Source organism: Falco punctatus, assembly GCF_963210335.1.
Source record: "Falco punctatus genome assembly, chromosome: 3".
Classification (NCBI taxonomy): domain Eukaryota; kingdom Metazoa; phylum Chordata; class Aves; order Falconiformes; family Falconidae; genus Falco; species Falco punctatus.
The window spans coordinates 118010732-118028636 of NC_137582.1; the positions used below are offsets into that span (position 1 = coordinate 118010732).

The 17905-nt window shown below is 39.4% G+C and overlaps 1 protein-coding gene across 8 annotated transcripts in view; it reads left to right on the forward strand.

Annotated features, from left to right (window-relative positions):
- The window catches only part of ZMYM4 (zinc finger MYM-type containing 4), a 48798-nt gene that overhangs the window by 23798 nt on the left and 7095 nt on the right, over window positions 1–17905 (forward strand). For 5 of the 8 annotated variants that reach the window (XM_080379804.1, XM_080379806.1, XM_080379803.1 and 2 more), the window contains 19 exons: window positions 706–856; window positions 1508–1623; window positions 1753–2025; window positions 2517–2667; window positions 2933–3105; window positions 3466–3616; window positions 5216–5356; window positions 5651–5688; window positions 6890–7034; window positions 8063–8184; window positions 8532–8703; window positions 9757–9810; window positions 9936–10115; window positions 10653–10747; window positions 11310–11481; window positions 13222–13373; window positions 14741–14852; window positions 16197–16445; window positions 17319–17448. In XM_080379804.1, the coding sequence (XP_080235930.1) occupies window positions 706–856; window positions 1508–1623; window positions 1753–2025; window positions 2517–2667; window positions 2933–3105; window positions 3466–3616; window positions 5216–5356; window positions 5651–5688; window positions 6890–7034; window positions 8063–8184; window positions 8532–8703; window positions 9757–9810; window positions 9936–10115; window positions 10653–10747; window positions 11310–11481; window positions 13222–13373; window positions 14741–14852; window positions 16197–16445; window positions 17319–17448 (2777 nt within the window). Of the gene's footprint in view, window positions 1–705; window positions 857–1507; window positions 1624–1752; window positions 2026–2516; window positions 2668–2932; window positions 3106–3465; window positions 3617–5215; window positions 5357–5650; window positions 5689–6889; window positions 7035–8062; window positions 8185–8531; window positions 8704–9756; window positions 9811–9935; window positions 10116–10652; window positions 10748–11309; window positions 11482–13221; window positions 13374–14740; window positions 14853–16196; window positions 16446–17318; window positions 17449–17905 lie in introns of those variants that run through there. The other 3 variants (XM_080379801.1, XM_080379802.1, XM_080379807.1) reach the window with 3 other exon arrangements.

The following is a 17905-nucleotide window of genomic DNA, read 5'->3' on the forward strand; positions in this document are numbered from 1 at the left end:
CTTCTGTGAGGATCTGGAGGAGTTGTTGATAGAACTAAGTGCATTTTTAAGACTGTCATAATAAAATGATGTAGTGCACTAGTTCTCAAAGTTTTTTCCAAACTTAAAGATTTTAAAAACTTTCCACTGTTGTAAACGCAGAAAATGCGTCTATGAAAGGTGGGCTTCTTTTTGTGTCTTTGAAAACTGTCGTTATTACTAGGAGATATATCTCTTCTCCCATTTTGCTACCAAGTACATCTTCAGGGAACCTGCTTCTCTCTGTCTCTTGTGTTCCCATCTGTTAAATGGGAATATTGTTTACATCCAGAGCTGATGTATTAAAAATGATAAGTAAAATGTTACTTCTCAGCAAAAGCGTTGAAGTTGTCTGCTATGAGGTGCTTGTTACGTGCTATTACAACACGTAGCATTGTTTGCACTTGGAGGCCTTCGCCCTGACAGCCTGGGTACTGTTTAAACTGGCCTCTAAAGGTAGCACTTACCCTGAGTGAGAGATAGCCCAAGTCTCGGGTGGTCAAAGTGTGAATATAGCTGGAGAACTCAAATAAGTATATCTGCATCATAAATAATACAGCTGTAAAGTATGTGCTGTTTCAAGTGTACCGGCAGTCACTTCTATACGTTTTATATGTTAGCATTTAATTTCCAGGTTAATAAAAATACTGAGTTTCAAATGAATGACGGATTTGCATGTTTCCACAGAAGTCAGCTAAAATTACACCTTGCACACTGTGTAAATCTTTGAGATCTTCAGCCGAGATGATAGAGAGCGCAAATAACTTGGGAAAAACTGAACTGTTTTGCTCTGTTAACTGCTTGTCAGCATATAGAGTAAAACTGGTTACTTCTGCAGGTAAGTTTATCCTTTTACTTCTTCAGAAGCTTCATTTCACATAGCTCGTATCCAAACTTAATTTGTCTTAAAGTTTGGGAGGGTGGGAAGTGGCTTTTTTGGGAGGGTGGGAAATGGCTTTTCTTTTTAAAGGTAGGTGCTGAGGTGGGAATAAGGACTTTCTACCATTGATAAACCTAACAGTGACAGTACAGCCATTTCAGCTTTGTTTTTAGAGAGCTTAGACACTATAAAAACCTGAGTCTATTCTCTGCTCTTGCAAGTGCAGCTGGGGAGTTTCCCAGCTAGACAGATCCACTTCTGTGGACATATGCCATACCACCGCTGTGACTGTTCTGCCCCTTGTTCACCAGGGTGATTAGCTTAGTTACCTCTGCCTAATGTTGCATTGAGCTCGGCAAACGTAATTGTAAAATAGAAAAATGCTTACTGACATCCTAGGGATACTGGGAGATTAATTAAAGGATCTGGCAAGCAACAGGCACTGCAGCTGCAGTGGCTGCTTATGAATCTGTAGAAACTTGTCTTGGGCTTCTGTATGTACCTTGGCTTGTCATTCAGACTCTCTGGTTTTGTATGCACAGTGCAAAATTAGCTGCAATACAACTTGATGTTGCATAAATCACTTTTTCTTCTCTGTTTCACCCTCAGGTGTTCAAGTTCAGTGCAACAGCTGTAAAACTTCAGCAAACCCTCAGTATCACTTGGCTATGTCAGATGGGAGCATACGCAATTTTTGCAGCTACAGTTGTGTAGTAGCTTTTCAGGTGTGACATCTAGGATTTCTTCTTAGCTGAATTAACAGAATAATAAAGAGATAGTGTAAATATCTGGGATGTCGGGTAAAATAAGTCCTACTGTAAAATAAAGTCTGTTCCTCCATTTGTTTTCTGCAGAATTTGTTCAACAAGCCTGCAGGAATGAACTCCTCAGTGGTACCTCTGTCGCAAGGTCAAGTCATTGTAAGCATTCCCTCGGGGGCAATGGTATCAGCAGGTGGCACCAGCTCGACTGTGTCCCCCAGCTCCGTGAGCAGTTCAGCTGCAGCTGGTCTACAGAGGCTGGCTGCCCAGTCCCAGCAAGTCACTTTTGCCCGCCCTGTTGTAAAACTCAGGTGTCAGCACTGTAACAGATTGTTTGCAACCAAACCAGAACTGCTTGACTACAAGGTAATAAAGATGAGGGCTTTTCAAGCTCATATTTCTCATCAGAAACACGATAAATTGTAGCTTTTATGCAATAGTCTGTCAGTACTGCTGTTGCTTACTATGAGCTGCTGTGGGAGGAGTTTGGGACTGCTTTTGGTGGTGTTTAACCATTATCAAAATTAATACTGATGCTAGCAATTTGATCTTAAAAACAGAAAAAAAAACCCTTCCAAAAAACCCCAAATCCTATGATTGCCTGGCTAGGTAAGCACATTCCTGATTCTTGGTCCCAGAGCTGATCCTTTTAATTCCAGGAGAAAGCACAGTGGTGAGGGCTTTCTGCAGAAAACTGTTCTGTCTTTGTTATAAAGCTAAATGGGGAGACTTATTTGCTATTGTTGTCTGTTGTTGGTTACGAAGGGTATAAATACGCTTTTGATTTTTATTAACAATTAAAATGTATTATCTGGGATGTGAAACATTGAAACCAAAACATTCTGGCTCTGTTGCAGGGTAAAATGTTCCAGTTCTGTGGGAAGACCTGCTGTGACGAATATAAGAAGAGGAGCAGTGTAATGGCAATGTGTGAATACTGCAAAATTGAGAAAATTATCAAGGAGACAGTGCGATTCTCAGGCATAGATAAACCGTTCTGTAGTGAAGGTAAGAAAGGGCAAGGCTATGTCTCAGACAAATCAAGTCAGAAGTGTTTTGCCTTAAAATTATTGGTGATACTAAGAGAAACCTAATCGTTACAAGTTAGAAAACTTCTTTAGGATCTAGAATCACAGAACTTTGTTCACACTTTACATTTTAATGGTGTGTTTCAAGAAATTATTACAGACATAGCTAAATACAAGAACTGGAAGTGCCGAGCAAATGTAATTTTGATATTGATGGGTTTTTTTGCTGTTTTCTCTTGTTTTAGGTTGTAAACTGCTCTATAAACATGACTTGGCTAAGCACTGGGGAAATCACTGTAAAATGTGCAGTTACTGTTTACAGGCTTCCCCCAAACAGGTCCAGAGTCACTTTGGGGGGAAAATGGAGGAATTTTGCTCAGAGGAGTGCATGTCTAAATTCACAGTTTTGTTTTACCAGGTAAGCCATATTCTCACATAACATCCTCTAGAATATCAACCTGTTAGCAAGTGAACTTTTGTACATTAGGAGCTATGTGAAGTGCCTGTGGCTGACTTCTGTGTCCATGGAATATATTGCATATATGGGAGAGATGAGTAAATCCGTCTTAGCTTTTGAGTACCAGTTTTCTATATAGAGAAAACCTAGTATGGGTTGTGGGAAGACAGGCACTGAATGTTCTGCTGCTTTGTGTTATGCTGCAAAAAGGATGCACCCTTACAGATTTCTTTACTGAGCAGGGTGCAGAGGTTTTTATACACATACTCTTTGTTGCTGTTTACGAGTGCACTTAATTTCTCCCTCACTCTGTTTTCCTAGATGGCAAAGTGTGATGGTTGTAAGAGACAAGGTAAACTCAGCGAGTCCATGAAATGGCAAGGGGAGATCAAGCATTTTTGCAATCTGCTTTGTATTCTGTTGTTCTGTAATCAGCAAAGTGTTTCTGACCCTCCACCCCCAAACAGCACAGGTAAAACAGGCTGGGAATAGTATTGCCTTTTGGTGTGCATGACAGTGATATGAACCTTTATTTGGAAACTCAATTCAGTAAACTTTTTAAGATAATCTTCTACTGGGGGGGGCTTGCCCATTGCCATTGAATGGGCTCAGTTTTAGATCTCTCTCTTACTTCAGACAATTTCAAACTTCGGCAGGTATGAAATGCGATTGCTTCATATACCAAACCTAGATTTTTATTTTAAAGAAGATGAAACAAAAGCATTCACTTTTCAATCACTTTTATAAACCAAAGGCCCATTTTATTGGGGTAAAATATACTGGTATCTATTGAAGACAGTGTTAAAGCTTGTCTCCTGTACTTGGTAACGCATAGCTAGATATGGTAGAATGTTAATGTTCATTTAACAAAACCAAGCAGTGAAATTAGTAGACTTAATGGTTGTAAATACATATATGCACTTAAAATAGCCAGTTCTGTGTAGTCTGTAGGCATACGAAGTGTTACCACTTCTATGTCATTAAGTGTTGTTTCTTCAAGTATCAATGCCAAGATTAATGTGCCTTGTAGCTGTTTTCTTGCTCATTACTTTAGCAGATGGAATGGGAAGGAGGGTGGGAATGAAGCCCACGGGAATAGGAACTGTGAGCTTCTGTAGGGAATGAAATGCAAAGGGAGGAAAGGCAGAAAGGCCCACAAAGGCAGGAAGAGGAAGTAAAACAAAGGGCAGAAATAGCACTGATTCTAAAGAGGGGTGTAATCTCCCACTGAGTGATGGTGACAGCAGCATTAAGGCACCCAACAAGCAATAAAGAATATTGACTGAAATTTTATAGTATGCACCAGCCATATTCAACTTTTCAACTTTGTACACGTCTGCTGCTTACATTGGTGGGAGCTGTTTTCCCTGATTAAGAGTAATATATGAGTAACTTTATACTTTCAGGCCATAACTATGCCATGTGATGCTCCTGGCCTTGTCATTTGGCTCTTAGTAAGGATAGGAAAATGTACGGTGGGCCTGCTTCTCCAGAAGTGTGCCTGCAACTCAGCTGAGGCAAGTGCAACGCCTTTGCAAAACTGGTCTCCAGACATCTCTCTGAAATGGGGGCTACCAGCATAACGGAGTGCCTCAGGAACAGTATTTTTTGATGAAATGTGGTAATTCGTGGTAACGAATGGTGCTTTCAAATGGAAAGAATCTAAGAATTTCTTGAACTGTCAGAGCCTCATAAAATTTGCATCATTTGTTATTTGTCAGGATCTCAACTGTATCCTACACTGCATGTGTTCAGTATCGAGCACAGTGAGGCATCCAGTGCTCTTATCTCCCGAGTGCTGCTGCAATACACGTACTATTCCAAAGAGAAAGCTGCTTTCATACTATGGTGAACTTCTGAAATGTTTCAGTTACTGGAAAACAGCTGAAGTTTACTTGTGGAACCAGCTCCTATTTAAACCAAAACACTGGACTTTGAGACCTACGTCCCCTTCTCATACAGCAGGCTTTTTCATTCGGAGATAGATCTGGAGGGTGGGTGTTGTTTTAGAATGCTGTTTTATAAATTATCTTACTGCTTCTTTTAATTTTCTTCTGTCTGCTCTGTCCAGCAAACCTTTCTATGGCACCAGCTTCTTCCTCAGGCCCTCCTCCTTTGAGAAAGGACTCAACCCCTGTCATAGCAAATGTGGTGTCCCTTGCAAGCACCCCTGCTGCCCAGCCTACAGTGAACTCCAACAATGTTTTACAGGGTAAGACTGCTGACTAGGATGCCTATATTTTCAAATCTCTGTTCCTGAACATTTATATTTGCTCAGGAATCTTTTCCACTGAGGACAGCAGCCACTTCTTCATTACACTTCACATCAGTGCAGATGGTTACGCTTCTGTCCTTCCTTTACCTAGGTATAAATAATAATTAACATTTATGTATGTACAGCAGGGAATGGGGTTTAATGGGAATTCTTTTTCTTGACCTTGGCAGGGTATGGTTTATGGTCCTTGATTATGGTACACAGGCTGTTTTATGGTTTTTTTCTTCACAGGTGCAGTCCCTACTGTGACAGCAAAAATAATAGGAGATGTAAGTTTTACGACAGACTCTTTTTTTCTCACTTTCACCCAGATTGTATCAATAACAAGTAAAGTAGCCGAGAATTTTGCAACATCATTTTGTAACTGCTTTTCCTGGTTGTGATTGTGATTTAAAATCCATCCAGCTTGCAGACGCTTTTTTAAAAAATGGATAGAACATGTATGGTATGAAAGTCTTTTTGTGTCCACTGACAGATGGATTAGATGTTTTAAGACAAGGCTTGTCAGATTGTAGCTCTTGAGATGGCTGTAGTTCTCAAGCAGTTTCTGTGTGGCTTCTGTACTTGAGGCTACCTTCTGTGCCCAGCAGTGGGGTGTGCTGTCAAATGGACTAGGATGGGAGGAGGGGGACCGGCGTGGGCTGCTGGGACTGATGAGACCAAGCTCTTGCAACTTAGCTCTCCTTCCCCACTACTCAGTGTGGTAACAGAGCTGTGGGGAACCATTGGCACCACTTACCTATGAATAACTCCTAGAGTTCCTATTCTTAAGCCCTTTAAGATATGTGGTGTACATCTTGCAACTCTCTTCGAATATGAAGACTGTGTAGTCTGGAAGACTGACACCCTTGCTTTTCGCTGAAGTGCCGTTTGTGCATTAGAGTATGATGAGTTTTCCCTAATGAAATAGATCCTGTTATTTGAATGCATGCCTGAAAATTACAGTTAGCAGGACATGAAATTAGTACAAGCATGAATAGTCAGTCTGTGTGTAATCAGGAAGTGATAGTGATACTGCCAGCATTTGTGCTCATTTTTTTCTTCTATTTCTTTCCAGTGGTTTCACATCATTTACTGAGTTTTTTGGGTATCTGTATCAGCCAGACTTTTAGTCATCAAAAGTATCTTGATATAACTCCTGTTTATATCTTTGCCATCAGTAAGATTCCAAGGTCAAAAGTTTGTAGAGGTTATTTGACTACAGAAACCAAAAATTCTTGCAGCTTTATTCATTGCACTATTAACAAAAAAACCCCCATGCCTATTGTTTGATTAAAATAAATTGAGGTGAAGACCAGAAAGCACTGAATACATTAGCAAGCTGTTTTTGCAATAGTTTTTAAACGATCATTTTTATCAAGAAGGAGAGTTTTAATTTGTTCAACCTCCCATAGTAGAGAACAAATGCCAATCTTACGGTATCCTCCAAACCTGTACTGACTCAGCCCTCATTTGTATTTTTCCAAACAGGCTAGTACTCAGACAGATGCCCTAAAGCTACCACCATCACAACCACCTAGGCTTCTAAAAAATAAAGCGTTACTGTGCAAGCCAATCACACAGACTAAGGCCACCTCATGCAAACCTCACACACAAAACAAAGAATGCCAGACAGGTATGTATCTAATCTCCTACCCTTTTTATAAAAGTCTGTATTGCATTTGAGAGAGTAATGCATGGTTTATGTAACAGAATATTTTTGAATGTATGTTAAAATCTCAACTAGCTTTCAGATTGTTGTACAGTATATTCCAAGTAGCTGTTTGCCTTACAGATAGCAACATTTGCTGTTCTTTGGAATCCATAAAGCTTCATGCGTGATGAGTCTTGAGATTTGCTTTAACTCATGTTTAGCATCCTGCAGTTGTCTTAACTATGGGGAACTAAGTGAGTGGTTAAGTGACATGCAAAAGGCTATGGAGGGAACTTGTTTTCCTGAGGACAGAATTTGTGAATTCTTAGGTCTCGCAGCTCAAGCCACAAGAGCAAACTCATTTTAATAAAGTGCATGATTTTTCAAAGGTTATTTCAACTCTTAACTTTAGTTATTAGATAAGATACTAAGAATCTCTTGAAAGTTAAGGCCCTATTTCTAAGATAATTTCTTCAGATTCATATTTGCTTGAAGCTCCCTCTGTGGGAGGGCTGGGAAGGAAACAGAAGCCCCTTCAAAGGCTGTTACATAGTCCAGATTGCCACTGAGGAGTGCTTTTTTCATCATTGTTACTATAGAAGGAGCTTGGGGTGTCTAGCCTTGATACAAACCTCTCGGTGAGGAAGATGAAGTGGGAAGACTGTAGGTTTTTTTTTTAATGGTACCTTCTTACAGTGTTGTAGCTAGTTGTGAGGTAATTGCACTAACACACCATTTACTTGGATGCAAACCTTAGTATTTAATACTTATTTCCACTCTCTTCCTTTCCAGCATTTTGTGTATATAATCACAGTACTGTTATTTCCAAACTGTAGTATTAGTACTTGCTACAACAGTGCTAAAGTGAAAGATGACTGTGAACCAAGACCCAGTGCTGTGCACACTGAGTTACAAGCAGAAGTCCAAACAATTATCATGGACACTCTGGAATGTACTGGATAGTTACATGGTTAAACAATTTTTGTTTTGTTCTATTTTTGGTATAACAGAAGAAGAAGAAGCTGTTAAACCCCAGATTGTTGTGGTGCCTGTTCCTGTACCAGTGTTTGTGCCAGTGCCCCTTCACCTCTACACTCAGTACACACCAGTTCCACTTGGGATGCCAGTACCTGTAAGTTACTCTTCAGTTCACTAGAGAAGTGATTTTCAGTCCTGTTTCTGAACAGGACGCAGAGCAGTGTCATTGGGTTTTGTCACTAGTCGTGCCAGTGGTATTTGGAGTCCTTGAAGCCACTTCTTTCCTTGTCACATAGTGTTTGGTTAAGCACCATCACACAAAACTACCAATTTTTAGGGTTGTTGTAGAAATGAAACAAGTTGTCCAATCTGGAGTTATTTTAAAACAAAATATAGTAGTCCTAAAATATATGTGAGATTAAATGAGAGGAATCTCCTTTGTGTATTTACTGTTTCCCTTCACCCCCAAACATGCTCTAATATTTTCCACATGTTCCATAGGTGCCAGTTCCCATGCTCTTCCCAACTACCCTGGATAATGCTGATAAGATCATTGAAACTATTCAGGATATCAAGGAAAAGATGCCCACAAATCCATTTGAAGCTGATCTCCTTCAGATGGCAGAAATGATTGCAGAAGATGAGGGGAAAGAAAAAACACACTCTCATGGTGGTATGTGGTGTTTTTAAAAAGGAAACTAAATGCAGTGAGATTAAGGTCCTCTCATCACGGAAGATAGATAGAGAAATAGATGTAGGACCTGTATTGGCTGCTTCCCAAGTATGCACGCCAAATTAAATGGTCCTCTTATCTTACCAACATTTATTTTTCATAATGAAAGTGTTCATGCAAGTAAAATGCCAACCTAGACAGGACTATAATGCTTATCTCATGTCTTAGCAATTTTGATTACTTAATCTTAAAAAAAGGAGGCCTTCTGGGAATTCAGCTGAACTGCATGTTTTGAGATAATTTTGCCTCTGTGTACAATATTCTGTTCTTGGTTTTGAAAGCATACTTTCTTTGAAGATTAATTTACTCTTCCTCCATTGTTCCCATCCCAGGTGCTGGTTATAGCCACACCTTTCTGCAGGTTTCATCATTTCACAGAGGTTTATCAGTCAGCGTTCACTAGAGCTATGTTAGAACATAGAACAGCCTAGAACCCATGTTAGATATTGAGCGCTGACAGTGGTAGTGGTTTAGAAGTCTTTGCATCCCTGTCACTGATCGTAGGTGCCGACTTGACTTTTGCTGACAGTAACAGATATACTAGAGGTAGTAATCTCCAGATCAGTACATCATGCATTAGCAGGAGTCAAAATCAAGAAGACAGTGCAGCTGTTTTACAAGAATATTTTCCTATCAGGATTTTTATGGTGGATTCTTGGAGCGTGATGCAGGTTAGAGTGTGTTGGATAGTGATCATCCCATGTAATAAAAGTGGAACAAGCTGAAAAGAAATGAACGAAATATCTTACTTGTCTACAGATGACTCAAAGACGGCAATGGAAACATTTGGAAAAGCAAACATGGGTTAGTTCTGCATTTCTGTTTCTCCCGTAACAGCGTGACCAAGGTAGAAAGCTGTTAGGAGAACTGTAGTGAAGACACGTGTGTTACTGTTACAGCCTAATACATAGCCTTTCGGTGTTCAGAGTATTTTGTATTAGTTATGTAAGCTGTGCCTCATTTGTAGATACAGATTTCCTTCTTTTTCTAAAGGATCTCAAACATCTGAACATGAGCTCTTCCTGGACCCCAAGATATTTGAGAAAGGTCAGTTAGATTGTTGTGGTGTTTTTGCCAATGGGTTTTGATCCTGATGTATCTTTTCTTGCAAACTCCTCTTGTTGTTTGCCCTTCTCTATAGCATGTGGTATATCTGATCACTCTCATTGCAGACCAAGGTAGCACTTACAGTGGAGATCTGGAATCGGAAGCAGTGTCCACTCCACACAGCTGGGAGGATGAGTTAAATCACTATGCCTTACGATCAAATGCCCTGCCAGAACCAGACCCAGAACTGAAGCAGTTCTCCAAAGGTGATGTGGAACAGGACCTGGAGGCTGATTTTCCATCAGGTCGGTATAATGAGAAGAAAAATGCATTGTTGTATAAAAGTACACAGTTTTCTGAGTAAGCATTGTACTGGCAGCCTGCTTAGGAAGGGTATGCGTTTTCCTGTAGTAAAACTGGATATTGAATGCTGCAGTAATATATCAGCTCTACTAAGAATTACTATTTTTGAAATATTGCTGGTATCTTTAAAGACAGCATTCTACAGAACCCGCAGCAACAGTAGCAGGTAGCCTTACTTGACTCCTTTGAATTTATCACTTCTGTGTCCCTAGGTGTAATCCCTGTGAGTGGTGCGTAAGAACGTAAGTTGGCTGGAATAAGTACACCCACTGTTTGGGGGGGCTTTTTTTCTCTTTTGAGAATTTACTTTCATTATACAGAATGTATATAGATTGCCTAATTATTCAAAGGTAAAAGCATTACTTGAATATACAAGTATGTTTGCCAACTGTAAGTTATTCCATAGTATCTAAGTGACACTCCTACCTGGGCTCTTAAATCCGGTAATTAAACTCTTAATTGTGTTGATTTGACTTCAGACTCATTTGACCCCCTGAGTAAAGGACTGGGTTTGCATTCGCGTTCACGAGCAAGACGGAGACATAGAGATGGCTTCCCACAGCCAAAAAGACGGGTAAGAAAGTACTTCTGGAACACCAGTTCCTTGCATTTGGGGTAATAACGTTATGTGCATGCTTATTTTCAGAAGGACAAAAATACTGCTCCAGGGTGAAAATGAGACCTCAGTTCAACTGCAGCGTATATTTATTCCTGTTCTGCTGTATAAGATTTTTTTTTCTCCTCCTCTGCAGCTAGGTAGAATAAATGCTCTTTTTAGTGCAGAACATCTTTTAAATGTGAATCATTTAAAAAAACTCCAAAGAGATGTCTTTTAAGTAGTGTCATAATCTACAGGAAAGAATCATTTTTTTCTTGTGTAGCTAAAGAGGAATATATTTCTGTGCATATTTATCACAGTGGGAATGACTGATTTTTAATGCATCTTTTCTGTAAAATGTGGTTAATATTTGTCCACATATTAAAAATACATATATATCCATTCAGATTCTGTTGTGAGAGGAGGATTTTGTTACCATGTCAGCATAACAGACTTTTTATGTGAAATCAAGTTAAGCATCTATTGATGAAGTGCTTACTAAATGTTTATTTGTTTTGATTTGTTTGTTTGCCTTTAGGGACGGAAGAAGTCTGTAGTTTCTGTAGAGCCCCGGAATCTGATGCAGGGCTCCTATCCAGGTTGCTCTGTTTCTGGGATGACCCTAAAGTATATGTACGGGGTAAATGCCTGGAAAAACTGGGTCCAATGGAAAAATTCACAGGAGGAACAAGGGGACCTGAAGTTTTCCGGTAAATTTTTCTCTCAGTGGAAACAGAATACTTCGTTGAAGAGCCCTTGGCATGATATGTTGTTCAAATAAAGATTAAGATTAGATATTACTGAGTTTTAAAATATCCATGAGTGGAGAAGAGATTTCATGGAATACTGTCTTACATCTTTTCATGCATTTAAAAATCGTAGCTATTACATTTTTAATTGACCTGTTACCTATTAAAACAGGCTCTAAAATACCAGATTTCTTTTCAACGTTAGAACTGTTAGTCTTTTAACCTTCACTTTGTGTTCATTTGCATGTAGTAGTTCTTAATTTGTAGAAGAGATGCTTTATGCAGCTGCAGAGCTTTCCTGAGCTATTATCAGGCCGTAATTCTAAGCTGACAACACCAGCTTGGCCCCATCTTTTTCATCTGTAGCTAACGCATTCACAAAGTATTTGTTTCTCAGCATAACTTTTTGCTGTAAAAAAATTGTGTGCTACAACGTTAAAATCTTAACAACTTATTTCTAGGCTGCACAGCTGGAAAGAAACTTGTCAAAAAGTCTACCCATTCTTTGCTGCAACCTGCCTGAAACGAACTTTAAAAGCATGAATTGTTCCTGTGTCTCACTAGGGTGATAGATAACAATGACAATATAAATATCACTTTTGCTTATTTTTCTGGTTATGGATTATTTTATTTGTTTTTACAAAAGCAGAGCAGTCCTGGCATTTGGCAGTGGCTAACTCCCCTTTTCCCTGGTCTCAAATCTGTCTTACATGCTTGCACTGAGAGTTTTGTGGGCAAATTTTCAGAGTCAAGCAGAGAATTTAAGTAAGGAGTACAACTGAGCTTCTTTGGGATGGCGGGGAAGAAAACAAACTAAATACTTCTGCAATGTAAAGAACTAGGCATGGCAGGGCTTATGTAAGAAGGATCCCCAAGGGAAGAAATTTAGCTAGAATGAGATCTGCTTTTTCCTCTCTTATTTGGAATTTTTGTTCTCATTACATGAGAGCAGCTGGTTTTTGTTTTCCAGAAGTAGAGTTGTCACGTGAGTTAATGTGTTTTCTTCTTCTAAGGAAGCAAATATTACAGTCAGTTCCAGGAATCTGTCCACCCTCCCTTCTCAGAAAGGTTCCCTGCCTAGTCCCAGGCAGGTTCTTTGTAAGGTGTGAAGCAGGCAAGCCTGGTAATTTCATTGCAGATCCTTTGATTGATCGATTCCCTGATTGCTCTGCTTCCTTTTCCGAATCCCATGCATGTCCTGTTAAACTCTTCATTCCTTCTCCCTTTAAGGAGTCAAATATGCTGCACTCAACTCCAGTCCAAAACTATTAGGAAATGCTCAAGATCTTTCTCTCACTCAAAATTCCCGAGTCCAACTATAGAGGTGAAACCTCTTTCCCAACCCTATGCTGCCAGCCTCCGGGACATGCAGCCATTGCCGTGCCACCTTTTGAGCCCAAAAAGCTCTTTTTTGAGCTCAGCAGACTCCCTAACATTTCAATCTCTTACCTTTAAATACCTGCAGCCTTATTACTCAATTGCAGCATTTATACTGGTCGCACATGCAGCTGGTTTGGTTTATATTGGCCAAGTCCTCATTTAATTGTTAGCCAACAGATGGGGAATCGTTCAGAAGTTTAGTCATCCGGGGTACTTCATGTACGAGAGAGAAGATTTAATAGTTCTGCCTACATGAAATAATAACGAATGTGTGAAGATTTAATCTGTTGAATCGAGTTCTAATAATTTTCTTTGCCACAGTTTGTCCTGTGAAACTCAAGGAGGACATTCTCTCATGCACTTTTGCTGAGCTGAGTTTTGGCTTGTGCCAGTTTATTCAAGAGGTGCGGAGACCAAATGGAGAAAAATATGATCCTGACAGCATCTTATACTTGTGCCTTGGAATTCAGCAGGTAACTCAGAGAATTAGGGTATTGCTGAGAACAACGAAACTTGCTATGCTTATTTATGTTTTATATCCATAGTCCCATCTAACTGCATGGTTTTTGTAGAGGAAGCAATTTTGTGCTTTGTTCTTAAGTCTGTCTTAATCACATATTTGACAAGTTTGTGACCTTTTTATGATCAGAATGAACAGGCTGCTTCTGTACTTGGGAGGAGTGTGGCATGAAGGGCTAGGTGTTTCTACCTAAACACAAATCTTTGGGTTTGGTACCTTTTCAGTCCCTTTTCATGTATAGGAAAAATTTGCTTCTCAGGATTATTTGCTTTATAATGTAGTGCTTTAAATCTAGAACAGTTGCACAACGTTCTTCTAATATACAAGTTTACATGGAAGAGGTTACCCAGCAAAGCCTGAGCTCCTTCAGTCGCTAGACAGATACCTTTTGTGTTGGCAGTATTTACAGAAAAAATACAATGGGAATAATTTCATTATAATTAATAAATGCTAAGAGTAATGTACTAAGTCCTTGCTACCTGCCTTGCAACAGTTGCAGTACAAACCTAAGATAATACTAACTTCTGTTTAAAACTCCACATTTAGTATATTTTTGTTAGGGGCATTTTTTTAGAATAGCCTGCTTATTCCTTTCCTTAAACAGTCATTTGGAGATAAGGAGTCAAAAGCTACTCCTAATGAAAACCTGTCATTTGACTAGGCAAAGCTACTTCTAATGTAAAACCTGTCATTTGACTAGCCATGGAATTACCTTTTATTTCCTTGTTTTCTGGCTATGCTTGAAAAAAAACGTAGAAAGAGTTAAAAATTCAGAGTGCAGTGGATAAGGCCTAGAAGTATCAGCAGTTTTTGTGTATTCCAGTTTTGACTGACTTATTGATACACACTCCTGACTTGCAGAAAAAAATTTTTAACTCCTGCTTGACAGGAATTTGAGGGACTTGCACCTTGATGCTTTAAGTTGAGCTATTTCAGCAGCCTAGCGCTGGGCCTGTATCTATTGTTGGGAGGTATTAGCATGTGAAGTTGTTTTCCACAGAAAAATACTCAACAAGTTTTCTGTTTTTTATAGGCAGGCTTTTTTCAAGAATATTTAACACTTAAAGAACGATGATTTTTCAGAAAACAGCTCTAGAGCTGGGAATATTAACAATAATTCTTGGCTAGATCTCTCATTCCATACTGGGGAGGTCCCAGTCCCTGCAGAAAACTTGATATCTTACTGAAGGTTTCAACAAAGTGGTTTGGAACATAAGACACTGGAACATAAGAAAGGAAAAGAATCTGATGTCCTGTGTCTTCTCTGCACTGTTAAATAATCACAAACTGTATGTCTTCCTTTTTCTTTTTCTCTTGTAGTACCTGTTTGAGAATGGTAGAATAGATAACATTTTTACCGAGCCCTATTCCAGGTTTATGATTGAACTTACAAAACTTTTGAAAATCTGGGAACCTACAATTCTTCCAAATGGTAGGACAATTATTTTGTTTTGTGTAGCTGCATGACAAAGCCATATTATAAATTAATATTTTCTCAATGCCGTGAAGAAGAATGTGATCTGAGGCATTTACGTTAGTCTGTTTCTCCACCGTGTAATTGTTTGTGGTAGACTAGCATCATGGATTTTATGTCTGTTTCTACCAGTTACGGATTACACTTAAATATATCTTTGCCTCTGATCAATCTCTCGACTCCTTTGCCAGAAAGGCTTCCCATTCCAGTAGTCAACATGCTAGTTCTCTTCCCTCAAATTTTAGCTCATCTTTTTTGAATACAGATAGCCAGAATTGTCTGTAGGGTTTGCGATGAGTTACTGTAAATACCGTGTACAGTGGCACTGGTATTTCCCTATTAGTACTGGAAATACTTCTGATGGATCTGAGGATCACATTAGCAAATCATGGGAATCTTGTCTCAGCTCCTGGATTCCAAGTTCTTCTCACCTCAGTCACTTCCAAATTAAGAGTTTCCAAATTCTGCAGATATTTTTAATTGGTCTTCAGGTACGATCATGCAGTTTATAAAGCTGGACACCAGCCGTATTAGTATGCGAGATCTTTTTCAGAGTATCAGCGAAACTTGAGTGACATTGGCAACTCCATACATGTATTCACAACTGTTTTTTCATTTAGAAAATGAACTTTTTCTTTAATACAGAAATAGTCTGGTTACTTCTAGACTGCTACATAGAGGGATGTGGGTTTTTTCCCAACAAACCTCTTACAAGCACCCGTATCTTCTTTTCCTAACAGACTTACGATGATCACAGTGGGCTGTTTGTATATAAAGATGGTAAATTTTAAATTCATGCTCCATGTCTTAGGAATTACACATTTTTGCAGTTGGCTGACTGTGATTTAATACAGTGAAATTAGAACTTGGTGAGATTCTGCTGGTGTCTGCAGTCTTCCTTTGTATCCTCTCTCCATTCCTTAGGTATTGGAAGATCATGCTGTTCCGCAGCTTGGTTCTCCATGCTCCCTCTTACATTTGTGCATGCAGTGTTCTTCGTTTTATTGGAATTACAGTTGCTTATGATAGGTCTGAATTTGATCTGATACGTAGTTTGTTAATATAGAAGGTTAGCTGAAAGAGGATTTACGTGGATCTCTGGCAGAATCTGCCTACTTAATTTTACTCATTTCTGCCTTCCCACCCGGCTCATGTATGAAGTTTTCATTGCTTTGGGAAGATTCTGAAAATCTGCTAGATTAGACACAGCTTGTAAAAGCTCTTAATTTGTAACTGAATACGGGGAAAGCCCTAAAATTGCATAAATAACTCTGCTGTTTTTTCTTTGCCCGTTGTTTCTAGGTTATATGTTCTCAAGAATCGAAGAGGAGCACTTATGGGAATGTAAACAGCTGGGTGCATATTCCCCTATTGTATTATTGAACACACTTCTATTCTTCAACACCAAATACTTCCAACTAAAGAATGTCAGTGAGCACCTGAAACTATCCTTTGCCCATGTTATGAGACGCACCCGAACTCTGAAGTATAATACTAAGATGACATATTTACGTTTTTTCCCACCCTTTCAAAAACAAGAGGTAGAATCAGGTGAGTGCTTTCTGATCATCTGAATTTTGGCAGTCATGTTTATGTCGTCTGCTCCTTTTTTCTAGAAAGGACTGAAGAGAAAAATACATTAATGCAGTAAGCAGAGTTATGAAGATGCTGTTACCCTGTAGATTTTCAAAATTTTTTCACTCTAGTAAGGTTTAAAGAGAAATTCTGCGTGACCCAAGGTGTTCAGTAAAAATTTATAAAAGAGGTGCCACACGTTTGGCTGCAAGCTTGTCTTTTATACCATCCTAGGCTAGCACAAAACTTTAACTACTGCATGAGTTAAAGGCCTTTTCTGAAGCACTTTTCTCTGGACTTCATATTATTGAGGTCCAGAACTTTATCATGCCCTTTTAATGCCCAGATTTGTCCTAGGTCTGTGCAGTGAACACACAAGGCAGCCCGAATGATGAACAGCAGTTTTAGGTGAAGCTAGGGGCTTGCTCATGAGCAGGGACTATCCTGACCTCGGAGGCGAAGAAAGACAGATTTTCGTTTGTGGTTATTTTTTGGTATTTGGAAAAGGAAAGTCTTGATCGACTGCTTCAGTTAATAGTTGCGGTGTGTTACGTGAATTCTGCTTTATTAGGAAAAATTATATCCTCCATATTTTTCTGATAGATACTAATTCTTGTTGGTTTTCTAGACGAGCCATGGGCTTTGGACAGCGTGTAGCATACGCAGTCTTTTGCCCCTCCGGCAGATCAAACCATTTGACTTGCATGTGACAGATAATCAGTTCAAGTAGTGTCCTTCCGTGTGATGCACAGTCCCATCACTAGGTGCTAGGCTAAGCGACTAGGGCTTATTCTTGAAGGCACTGTTTTTTTTCACTGAACTTTTGTGATGCCGTTTTTGTATATCCAGATAAATTATCTGTAGGCAAAAGGAAACGCAGTGAAGATGAGGAGATTCCAACAGCAGTGGAAATGGCTGAAAATACAGATAATCCTCTGAGATGTCCAGTCCGACTTTATGAATTTTACTTATCAAAATGGTAAGTGACAGAACTTGATTTTTGGTCTGTAGACTGGAACAGGCATTTGGGCAAGGTTCCTGCTCAGATCTTTTGTACCTGTGCTGCGGGCTCCTCTCTCCAGTTCCTGATCCCTCAGTGTGAATGCAACCGTGACTTCCAGCATCAGCACTGCTGTTAGACTCAGCAGATAGGTAGTATTTGTTACTGGTCTTGAGTCAAGATGTATTCTTTAAATACCTGTTTACACATCCACAGGGTGTAAAGGTAAACAAGGGGCATTACTATAGTGACCGTGGCTTTCTCATCTCCCTTCATTCCCATACAGGATCCTTCTTTTGAGAAGATTATAACTTAATATCCTGACATCATGTTCCTTGTGAAAGAGGGTGGGAAAAGTGTGACTTAGGTAAAACTGCTGATAGCTTTTGCCTGCTGAAATGTGAGATTAACTTGTATTCAGGAGTTAGAAAGGAGA